This window comes from Lipomyces doorenjongii (assembly GCF_038497915.1).
Source record: "Lipomyces doorenjongii strain NRRL Y-27504 unplaced genomic scaffold V1508scaffold_48, whole genome shotgun sequence".
NCBI classification, from domain to species: Eukaryota; Fungi; Ascomycota; class Lipomycetes; order Lipomycetales; family Lipomycetaceae; genus Lipomyces; species Lipomyces doorenjongii.
Window position 1 is genome coordinate 71,290 of NW_027118115.1, and position 11,640 is coordinate 82,929.

An 11,640-nucleotide genomic window follows, 5' to 3' on the forward strand; every position below is an offset into this window, starting at 1 on the left:
CTTGACATTAATGCTTCTACGCGTCGGAAGAAGCTATGACAACCGATTATGACGTATGTCGAGAGGCGCCTGCCGAGTTAAACTCTATTCTAATTGGCGTCACTCGTACTAAGTATCTTCTTGCTTGTGTGGATCATTGCACACTCGCGCAGGCGCACTACACTTGCGGTGCGATATCCGTAATTTTTGGTGGTTCTGTTGCAACCGGGGCGTACCTGACGGGGCTCTCAAAGCTCACTAACAACGTTCCAGGGCCGCAGTCCATTATCACCATCGATTTAAACCCTGACTCTAGTCTGCAAACGTTTATCGGCGACTGTCTCCTGGATCTCTACCGTTATTTCAAGATCAGTTGGTTGGCCCTTTTTTTCAGCAAGTGAGGAATGCACTGGTGATTGCTTCTGTTGATGGTCTTCAGCGCGAGCATCAGCTAGGTTGGCATTGCTACTCGGTCTGTCCACCGATCAACGGACACAGCTCACACCAAGGTTCACTCATTCTTCGCCTTAAAGCGATTCACCATGAACAACAACAAGAGAGTCCCATACGGGGGCGCGATAGGCATGAGGGTATGCAAGCATTCAACGTGTCGTAAACGAACGACGAGGCTTATGTTCTGTCACATTCGTGCCCGCTGACACTTTACAGAGCTCTTCGTCGATGGATTTTCATAGTCATAACAATACGGCCGCGGCAGCAGCAGCGGCTGCTGCCGTTCTGCCTCGAAGCTCGTCTGCTATTTCGCTGTCTTCTGCTGGTCAGGTCAATTGATCCATTTTGCTAGTCTAGGAATGCTAACGATGGGGCAGCTGCCGCTGCGGCACTGAAACGCGCGAATTCACAGGACTCTACCCGTTCTGTGATGGTTCCATCTAAGCGGGCAGAGCAAAGGGCATCGGTCGGACTTGAGCGACGATCTAGTATGTCGGAAAGAGTTCTCAGAGCTCAATCGGCTGGTCCCGAGCGTCGGCGACTACGCCATAACAATGGGGAAAAGTCACAGCTTACTACGTTGTGGACAAATTCAGTTACAAGCACATCATCGCTCCCGCGGACGCTTCGGTCTTCAGGAGGGCGGCGATCGTCGTCAGGGTACGCGTCGTCGATCAGATCGTACGAGTCGGATTTGAATTCTATCTCAGAAGACAGAACGCTAGACACCAGCAGTATTCTCTCATCACCGAAATTTGTTGTGTCGAATAACGTACCACCGGCCATTACTGAGGAGCTGCTATCGCCGCCTGTGAAACACGCACCGGCGTCGCGCACATTATCTCCTTCGAAGTCAGCGATGAAGGATACGTCGCGACCGTCAAGTGTCGTATCAAGCCAATCCGACGCTGAAGAAATGACGCATTCGGCGAAGAAGAAACATGTTAGGATTTCCGTCTCTGGCGTGACCTCGACTCCACCACCTGCACTGTCCCCGTTCCCAGCGGGTGGACCTATCAAACTTGCTCATGATATATGCAATAACGCCGATGAAAGGAAGCATGAGGAAACGAATACTGTATCTCCCAGTAATGGCGTAGGTGGGGGCGTTCAGAAGATGGAACTCAACACCGCATCGACGACTGCAGTCAAGTCTCCGACGAAAGGAATTATTGGGGCGACAGCGGTCCAGGAGACAATCACCGCCGCTCATTTAGTCAAAAACAACGAGGAGAAGGACAGTGATTCTGAAAGCTCGGTATATGAGGACGCGTCGGATGTTATTGAGCTCGACCGGGATGAATTTCCAAATCTGTTGGCAGTGGTCGATGGAGTAACTGGAGAGACCGGTCAGGCGAACCGGGGAGCTGCCAGTAACGAGATTGTGGACAAGGTACCTAGTCAAGCACAATCAGCTGCCAAATCTCAGCCGCCTGAAGGGACGCATCCTAGACAACAAGCTGGCAGTACGCCCTCTCGCAAACCGGTTGGATCATCTCTGAGTACACCTTTTGCCAGAATGAGAACATCTCGACATTCAACAGATGCCGAATCTGAGTCCCGAGAGAAATCCCAGAATCCTACGTTGCAGCATCCTACGCCTCGCGCTGCGAAGCCGTTGACCGGCATCCTCAAAACTCCCTCACCTGATTTATCTCGGACAGCAAGTTCCGATCATCAGAAAAGTGCACGAGGAAACCACCATTCATCACCTAACAGTTACTCTGGCCGGTCATTTACTTCTTTGCGACCTTCCAATTCGCCACCGCCTCTTCCGTCATTCGATTCTACAACTGAGCTCAATAGCACTAGAAAAGATGGTGCTTCCTCGTCATCGTCATTTCGGCGGAATACCGTGGGTGGCTCGCAGGCTACGAGTGGAATGACGGCGTCCTTAAGACATATTCTCTCCTCTGAAGAGCGCTCCACCCTTGTGCGTCATGAAAGCAACCCATCAAAGCCGGCATCTCAATCTACCATGAATCACCGTCTGTTGCACCACAAACAGTCACCGCAACAGGCAACTACCAGGCCGTCAGCACAACCTTCATCATTTGGAGTACCGTTTGGCCAGCTTCGCCGGTCAGACTCAGGTTCAAGCTTCCAGCGAGAAGGCGGCTATGAATCAGACAGCCAAGCTTTTGGATTTAAGAAGTTTTCGTCTGCAGCGGTGCCTTCACGGGACCAAAGTTCGCAAGCTGTTAAGGGACCCCAAGGCCGTATTGCTATACCGGACAGTGACTCAGATGGTGAATCCCCAGCCTATAGGCGCCATTCAGGCTTAATATCACGACCGCATGGCGTGCCGTCCGTTACACCAACTACGGGCACATTTGCCGACACTTTCAAATCACGCCTTGCGGATAGTGACTCTGAAGATGAACCGGCGGTGGCCGCGCCCATCATTCGCAAGCATTTTCCAAGTAACCACCCATTCGCCTACGAGCCGGCGACTGCTACGGATACCAGCGCAGATATTCCTGAGGAGCCACATTATTCGTATGACGATGCCACTGCTGGGGTCGCCATCTCTGATGATGTACTGCCACCAGTACCGCGGCCAGTACTGCCGGTAGGGGAAAGTACTGGTACTGCGCCTACAACGCCCGTCAAGCATCGAAAGTTAAGTCAATACCAGCAGCACAAGCTGGCGAAGCAACAAAAGAAGGAAGAAAAAGAACGTTTGAAACGGGTGCAGGAGACACCGAATTATGCTACGAATAACATTAATACAGTTATCGGCCCGATCGCGAATATAAATAGCGTACCGATGCCACAGCCACGAAAGAAGAAATTTGGTGGTTTGCGAAAGTTTTTTGGATTGGATCATTAAGATGCTGGTGTACGAAGAGCCCTATGCGTACGGATAATCATCTGTTGAGGTAATCAGTTGTTTATTAGAGTCGTTTTTGGTACCTATGTTTCGCTTTGGTTATTAGAGTCGTTTTTGGTACCTATGTTTCGCTTTGGTATGCAGTGTTCGTCAATGTTTGACATAAGTGGTGTCTTATGTTTAAATATGAGACCTATTTTAGAGTGATAGGATTTATTAATAGGACATTCGCCTGTGTATTAGTAGCCTTTGTATAGTTCAATTATGATATATAATAGAGGTCGGAGATCTTGACTGGGAGAAAGTTGCCGACGGTGCTCTGCACCCTATCATTGTCGGACATGGCCATGGCCACTGGCTTAGCAAAGTACGTCTGCAAGTCGGTGTCAGAATATATCACGGTCAGATGAGTGAGCCTCAAAAGAAAGCCACGCTGGATTGGATAGCTGGGTTCGCGGCGGGGACCAAGTCTACCTTTTCGTCACTGGCACCTTTTGCAAGGGCATCGACGTTGGTTCAGTCCGGGGTTCAGGGTTCAGGGTTTTGCAATGTAGCTTGTATGTCCACTTTGGACGTCTTTCACGTAATTGAGCTCAGTATTCTGAACTGCGTTCAGATGGACGACGTTTGGCGGGGTTTGGCGGGCACTAGAGCCAAGTTGTGTTAAGGTAGATTGACTTCGAACCGGTCACGCAAACACGCGTTCAAGTATAGTCGTCGGATAACCCAATTTCGCGCGACACCCGAGCATCAACGATGGCTAATCGAGTGTATGTCCGACAAATGCTGGGGGTGCAGAGCTTTCTGCTAGTCAAGATCTCCTTAACGCTGTGGGTAGGATGGGTTTGGGTTTTGTCCTTGTCATCGACCCATCTTCTTTAACAAGCGCGTCTGTTAATCTTAAGCCGTCACGCGAGCTACTGTCAAGGATATTCGCGACCCAACTTGGACAATACCTAAATTCATGTACATATTGAGTAGTTACTTTGTGGCAATATCTATGGCTCACGCACACATTTTCTTCGCTGTGCCGGTTACAGTGGACTCTGACGGCAGGATGGGTGTAAGACGGGCGTTGTAGAGAAAACGGCGTATTATCTGAGAGTTCCGGATGCGACGTGCAAATGATGTGGTCAATGCTCATATGTTATTGATCTATAAAGCTCAATACTGCTCATTAAAGAATGAGACATACACCAGCACATTACATTGAACGAACTAATACATTATCTACTTTGTTCGTTGTTACTTTGTTTCTTTGCTAGCCACTTGGCCTTCCCCCTTCGGACAGTCAATTCGACCTTCCCGCCACCAACGTGGACTAGCTTACACCTGTATGTGTCAATTGCTCTCTGCAAGAACTGCATGCGACCTTCAAACAATCTCGGCTGCAGCCACGCCATCTTGATTCCGATCTCGTTTATGTCCTTTTCCAATTTCGCTCGTTCTTCGTCTTCGAACGCTGATACCTGTCCATGATGGCGGAAATGAGTAGACAGTGATGCGATGACGGACCGAGGGAAGACGGCGTGGTCGAGTCGGTATTTATCAGGGACTTGCTCCAAGTCTGCATCGTTTATTGTTACTCGTATGCGGAGTCTGGAGCTTGTGGGTGATGTTGGGTCATTGTCGAGGATGATATACTTCAATGACTTTTTGGGACGGGCGGAGTCTGCGACGGCTTGATTATCGGCGGTGGCGTATGAGGATTTTCCGTTATGACAGTCATTCGGAGAAACGAGCGATGTGGGATATTGAAGCGGATTGATTATATCTGTGTTTGCTGTTGCGAAATCGAAAGGAACTGGCTCCATAGTCAACGGTAGCGACCTGGTTAGAGTGACTGGCGGTGAGGAACTAGTCGAAGATGCGGATGAGGTAGATAGTGTGCGTGCTATTAGCAGGTTGCTTCCTGGATCTTCATATTTTACTTCACCGGTTCCCATAGATTGTTGCCATAGATGCAATGCTGTCCCATAAGGTTCAGAAGAAGTCTGCATCACTGCGAACGCCATATCGCTCGCCGCGCTGCTACTGCTGCTGATACTGCTTCTGGCGTCAACTAGACTTTGATCTTGCTCTAGCGATAATCGGCGCTGTTGCTGCCGTTTCTGATTCTGTTTGGACAGCCTGCGGACTCGCCGCGATCTGACTTTGGGGTCGGCGTTGGAATTCCGCCACGAGTCAACTGCGCGCTGGATCAGGCCGCGCTTGCCCCGAAGTGACGGATTGAGGTGTGCGAGTGCCCATCCAATTCTGTTGCATTCATTTTCATAGCGATGTCGATTACCGAGGTAGTTTGGTTCGGGCACGTCGGCCCTAGGATATATCTTAGAACGATTGGTGAGATACGTGAACGTGCCACGGTGAGACGGTTGGACATGCTTACACAGTTCAATTTGCGAAATAACTTAGACAAGGACGTCAAATCTATGGATTCAACGTCGCACCTAATACAATACTCTGTCCTGACACGATCCTTCGAGTACTGAAACGCAATCCAGTTGACGCCATGTTCATCCCGACGCACAAGAGCTGGTGGTGCAGCAGGGATGGGACCGGGCGGGCAGCTTCGGGTTGGAGTTGGACGATGAGGCTGGGCTTGGGTAGCCTTACTAGGCAACAGGGATACATCAGTCGATATGCTAAGCGGGGTCGGGGATTCGTTGAGCAAGGACATTTCGTACTCCGTGATAGGCTGTAATTGAGTGGACCAACAGCCGGGGTGGTGTCGCTGGGGCGTCGTGCGGTGCAGACAGATACTTGACAGGGGCTGGGGTGGCAGAGCGGGTTTGCCATTATATATATATACGTATATATATGGATATACATGGATGAATCGCGGTGGCTTAGCGTCCCATAGTGCGCGTGATGATGACGATTCAGATAGAGTTAATTTTCAGTTCGAGATATTACAATTTTAGGTGGATAATTTTTACATCAGACCATACTAGTTGTGTCGTTGATGACGGAAGTTTGTGTCTGCCGCATCCCGAATGTCCTGGAAAACTGATCGGGTTGCTTATGCGCTTTGCGGGAGAAGATTGACGACGAAACTTTGTCCAGTGCGTTGTCTTCCATGGACCCACCGCGGCGGCATGGGCGGAAGGCTCCGGGCAATGAAACTAGTAGTAATATCTAAATGAAAAATCAGACCATTTTGCGGCCAGAATGGCTGCACCCAGTGTGTGTTCTACGTAGGACTATCCATAGATTTTACATTTATAGATCCAAGTTCTATTTGAAGACAAGGACCATAAAATTTGCGTTTGTCTCACGCCCGAAAAGAGGCTGTCGTATCACTCAATTCGACCCATCAAAATTCTTTTTTTTTTGGTTGCCTACGAGCTGATAGAGGATAATTCGAGACGCGAATGCTCACGGTTCTGCCCATTAATAGTATGCATTATCAGTAAGACTGTGCATGATGGATTAAGTAGCCCGACAGGCATTCATTCGCTCTGACAAATAGTTGACACAAGCAGAGAAATTATGGTGCAGTCATATAGAAGTGGCGGCTGGCTTGTGAAATTTGAGCCGTACACGTGCAAATTACCCCTGGGTTTGGACCAAAGTCAGCCTAGGTCACGTACGGTTAAATCTATCGGGGGAATTTAGAACATATTTGTAGCTGTTATGGACACGTGAACGTCTGGGATGTCAGGGATCGATACAACAACTCGCTTATATGGTGGCTATTTAATTCGCGCAGAAGCCAGAATGCCGATACTTGATAGTTAGCGAAGACAGGGCAAAAGCTTTCGTATGATCGGCGGTATTATTATTATTGAGCCGCCGCTTAACTCGCGCCAGCTGCGCCTGGAACGGAGGAGGGGCTCTCGTCATAATGCACGTCAGATGCGAGGGACACACGAACAATCCAAGTCGCTGGATGGCCCATAATCCACGGTAGATAATCATTCTATCCAAAGCCGGGGATTCCCCGTGAACTCGCTTCGGTTAGCATTCAGGGGTAGGTAGGCAATTCATATTAGCCCGCCACGTTGCACGCCTATCGTGCATATGAGCAAATAAGTACAAAGTAAACGAAAAAATTGTGTTATTTAAAGTATCGCCGTATTTAATAAATTTGACTGAAACTTGCTGGAATGCTGGTCAATGCTCACTGGCTGCTTGTAGAGACCATGCCGATGGGCTAAAACATGGGTGGAGGCAAGTTGGATCAAGTCCATTCCTTTCGGCCGGATATGCAGACTCCTAATGGAACTCTGGTAGGCTCTGGCTGCGTTACAGACCTACGGTTTCAATTCTGAGTTTTGGTGCCTAAAGTGCGAAGAAGGTTAGATGCCAGGAACAGCACCTCGCAGTGATGGATGGGGACAGGGCTAGTTACCCCGCTCTTATTTTCCACATGTCAGCCAAAAACATGCTTGCCTAATATACATAATATTTAACCACCTTGTTGAGCCTAAATCATTCTCAGAGAGTGCCAGTCTTAAACAAGTGTTCCAAACAGGCATGCCAAACTAATAGCCAAAATCATCCCTAAACTTGACGGCGAACTGACAAAACTAGTAGCTCCAGCCGTCGAAGTGCTACTTCCACTTTGGCTGGTTGTCTCGGACGAACGCGAACTCGAACTCTCAGTCGCTGCACTGGCGCTTGCCGACGACGTCGTTCCGGAAACAGTCGCTGTCACGGAGGACGATAGTAACGACGAAGGAGATGTGGTCCCTGATAATGTCGCCGACACCGCAGTTGCTGTCGCAGCAGTGGATGCAGATTCACCGCCACCTAATCCACCAGATATTTCCGTGTATGAAGACGTCGCTTCTTCACTGGTACCATACTCAGATGTTTGAGTTCCCCCCAACACCGTCACTCCGGTGCTATCCATTAGAATGGACAATTCATGAGAAACGGCGGAATAATCGGTCAACAGACTCGATGGAAAATAATGTGAAAATATCGATAGAACATCAGGGGGGACGCTCTCAGTTTGTAATATCTGACTTAGTGGCGCGAGACTCGATGTCGCGGAAGCGATAGAGACCAATAAGCAAGCGATACTGCTGATAAGAAAGATGTAGCTTGTAGTTAGGAAACCCATCATTAACTGTTAGTAATATTAACAAGTTTCTAACCACTCCGCATCCTTGAACTCAATTATAATGTGAATACAAAGCGATTTAGTTTGTAGGCCAGCTAAGGCTTACCAAGATGCGTATTGTGTGGTATGGCCATGCGATGATCCCGTTAGAGTGCGGACAGATGACGTCAATATGGTTTCCGGGGATCCCAATAATGACCCGTCAATAAATTATGCAAATGTTAATGCACCGGCCAGTCATAAGTCTGCTACAGATGTGCAGGGGCTAAGGCGCACAATAATGTTACAATACTTATAACTTAGTGACTGCGCCCCCCTGTCTAAACTTTATTCACCGTGAATGTCCTACTCTGGACTATGAGTAGTAGACAAGCTGCCTTGCGAAAGAACATCAGGCCATGCCGAGTGGCTAGGTATCAAAGATCATGGACCCCGGAGCGGCCTATGGAAGACACACCGCGTCAATATTGGTTCCGCAGTAGTGGCCACCCATTTTGCTCCGTCACGCTGAAAAATTGGAACTGACAGATGACAGAAAATTTTCGGAATTTATGGACGGAGCAGCAGATAGCCTATTTCGTCTGGGTCGCCCAAGAGGAAGTGAGGAACTCGAAACTGGCAACATCTGCCGAGATTATGTAACGGGCAGCCGATAGGACAGAAAGGGTGCGACGATGTGGATCCTGCCGATGAATTGGACACACTTGCTGTCCTATTCCTGTTCAGCAATCCACAGGACATAACGCGCGAAGGGCAGAGTAGATTAAGCGCAAGTCTGCCCAGCCTAATGACGCAAGTATCCAAGGTGAACAACCGCTAGACGAAATCAACTACGAGGACGGTTCCACTTTGGAAGGGATGTCCACCGATCTTTTGTACTATAGTACAAGTGAACGTACAACGATGATGGACGTGAGCATGCACAGTGATAATCTGCGACTTATTTGAAGATTGATTTGGTTGATTATTAGATATTAATATTAACTAACTTGATTGTTAGTGTAGACTAAGGAACTTATTGAAAGTATGGAGATATATCAGTAGTTTCGAACTCGAACTCGACTGCGTGTCTAGAGTTTGTTCAACTCCGCACAAATGGGCAGGTGAAACAGGCTTAGCGCCTGCTCCGCCCATAAATTCCCAAAATTATAACCATTTACTGCCAGACTTAAAGTTCAATAGAATATCATCCGTAAATTTACCACGTGACCTGTAGTGCGGGTAAGTCCTTCCCCACGTGAGTTAAAGCCGCATTGTTCGGGTGATCGTGTGATTGAAGCGCCAGGGTTCCAGCGATGGTCTCCGCTCACAACTACTGTGAGAGTACCGCGTGGCTTCGTCGAAACATAACACACGGCAGGCAAATTTATCGTCAAATTCCCCCCGGACGACTATTGGTATTTCGCGCATTCCATAGTCTTCGCTCGGCTTGATCCTGTTGCGCGTTAGTCCTCCTTCCCTTGGCGCAGTTGCTGTAGTTACTGGTGTCATCTCAAAGTCCCGTATCTCCGAATCCCCAAGTTTATCAAGCTCTTCGCTGAAACGAACCTATTGATTATAAATACACCTATCATATTTTCTACTATCAATCAATGCGGCTTCCGTTCAATATATTTTCGTCAACTGACAACAGGACCGCCACCACGTCCGAAACTGCAAAAGACCCGGATATCCCGTCACGGCCGCCGACACCCGAGGGCTCCAAAGATCCGATCTTGTTGCCGAATGAAATCGTGTTGCAGATATTTCCAAAAAAATTATGTTCCCATCGCGAGACGCCGACGTCGAAGCCCGGATTCTTTAGTTGCAATGAACCTGAGTTTTTCCACTCGTACCTTACAAAGAAGGGAAAGATGGGTGCCTTGTGGGTTACCACTATGCGGGTGAGTTTCGGAGTTGGTCGGGATGCGTACCCGCGCGTCCAGGGAAGATGAGCACGCTAATGTTGGTTAGCTAATGTTCGTGCCGAATGCATCGGGGGCGAAAGGATGCTCCGTTGGCATCCTCGAAATCGAGAACATGAAAACGATTGAGAGTGACCTTAAAGTCTGGTTTTTCTTGGCAAACCTAACAACTGTAAGTATCTTCCCTTCGCGGCATTACATTTAGATCTGACATCTCCTCCGTAGCATATCTTTACTGTCCCCTTCTCTACGCAACAACGTGCACAAGCATTCCTCAAGCTAATGTCCAATCTTCGCTTCGAGCATAAAGTGCGACAGTCACTTCCGCCACCATACCGCCGCAAATCGGAATCGGTGTACGATTGTCCACGACCCAGCATCGATTCGTTGTTACAACCAGGTAGTCCTGGTTCTGAAAGTGAGTCGATCGGAGAGGCTATTGAGGAAGCCATACAAGATGAAGAGAAGGAGTGGGCGGACAATGACCGACATCTTCCAACGTACACGGAGAGCGAGGACGCGGTTGAGCGATATCTTATTGATCGTGGATTGCTCCGTGAGGACGGCACGCCATTAATGCCAGTTGATTCGCCGGTCGTGACTGCCGGTTGCGGAAGTGAGCAAGACCGGTCAAGCTCGAACGTCCGCAGCCGTACGAGCACGAGTACAAGTCGTCGTCGTCCCATTGACTATCTCCGGCGAGAATCGGCAGTCTTGCAGGACCACGAGGAAGCCTCGACTGCCACTATGAACGAGTTAAGAAGGATATCGAGTAGATCAAGCGCGGCGAGTGCGAACTCGGTCGCAAGCACCGTCATGGAGGGCGTCAACGGCGGATGTCATGCGAATGGAACTGTACCACAGTCTCTCGACGCGGTCATTTCATCGGCGCATGAGGCGCAGGCTAGCTCTGCGTAATGGAAGAATATGTACAGTACTCTTTGATGCATTTATATTTATGGTTTGGGATCTTGGATTGGTCTAGGCGTATGTGGTGCTTGTAATATAAATATAAATCATACCGCTAATATCAATTTGCCAAGTTATCAAGAGCTTTCTGTGATACGGACCTGTACTGGTTCAAAATGCCCAAGATGTCACGGGTGATGGTGTCTGAAGGTGGCAGGCGCTGTCGACGAGCAGCCTTAAGCTACAATAGTCAGTGGAACATGTGTTACAAGTTTTCACAAGGTGAGAGCTATTACCGCTTTTAGATAAAACATAATGCTGTCGAGTATCTGTTTGAGGAGACGGACAAGGACATGCTTTGGACCTGCGCTTCCGCTTCTGTCACTGCGTCGTACAAGCTACGAGCGCTTGTCCTTCGTCCTGCCACTGTATGTCCGAGGCTTGAAGATGAGATTCGGGGCTAGAAATTGATAAATTTATACGCTCCTGCC

At 48.9% G+C, this 11,640-nt stretch overlaps 4 protein-coding genes across 4 annotated transcripts; 2 read left to right on the plus strand and 2 right to left on the minus strand.

The window, feature by feature from the left end:
* Nucleotides 1–158: 158 nt before the first annotated feature.
* Nucleotides 159–3,566, plus strand: V1508DRAFT_422225 (uncharacterized protein). Its single transcript, XM_066940996.1, has 4 exons — nucleotides 159–569; nucleotides 649–757; nucleotides 810–3,353; nucleotides 3,392–3,566. Exons 1-3 carry the CDS (start codon nucleotides 522–524, stop codon nucleotides 3,263–3,265), a joined length of 2,613 nt encoding a protein of 870 aa, XP_066794259.1. The 5' UTR covers nucleotides 159–521; the 3' UTR covers nucleotides 3,266–3,353; nucleotides 3,392–3,566.
* Nucleotides 3,567–4,390: 824 nt separating this feature from the next.
* Nucleotides 4,391–6,157, minus strand: V1508DRAFT_422223 (uncharacterized protein; the record flags this gene model as incomplete). Its single annotated transcript, XM_066940995.1, has 2 exons — nucleotides 5,655–6,157; nucleotides 4,391–5,595 (listed from the first exon to the last, which is right to left on the minus strand). Coding segments are annotated over exons 1-2 (1,391 nt in total), but the record flags the coding sequence as incomplete, so codon positions are not given.
* A 1,496-nt stretch (nucleotides 6,158–7,653) lies between these two features.
* Nucleotides 7,654–8,575, minus strand: V1508DRAFT_422232 (uncharacterized protein). Its single transcript, XM_066940997.1, has 2 exons — nucleotides 8,443–8,575; nucleotides 7,654–8,381 (listed from the first exon to the last, which is right to left on the minus strand). The coding sequence occupies exon 2, from the start codon at nucleotides 8,337–8,339 to the stop codon at nucleotides 7,722–7,724; it is 618 nt and encodes a 205-aa protein (XP_066794261.1). The 5' UTR covers nucleotides 8,340–8,381; nucleotides 8,443–8,575; the 3' UTR covers nucleotides 7,654–7,721.
* Nucleotides 8,576–9,497: 922 nt separating this feature from the next.
* Nucleotides 9,498–11,296, plus strand: V1508DRAFT_213423 (uncharacterized protein). Its single transcript, XM_066936248.1, has 3 exons — nucleotides 9,498–10,219; nucleotides 10,290–10,412; nucleotides 10,466–11,296. The coding sequence occupies exons 1-3, from the start codon at nucleotides 9,929–9,931 to the stop codon at nucleotides 11,156–11,158; spliced, it is 1,107 nt and encodes a 368-aa protein (XP_066794262.1). The 5' UTR covers nucleotides 9,498–9,928; the 3' UTR covers nucleotides 11,159–11,296.
* Nucleotides 11,297–11,640: the final 344 nt, after the last annotated feature.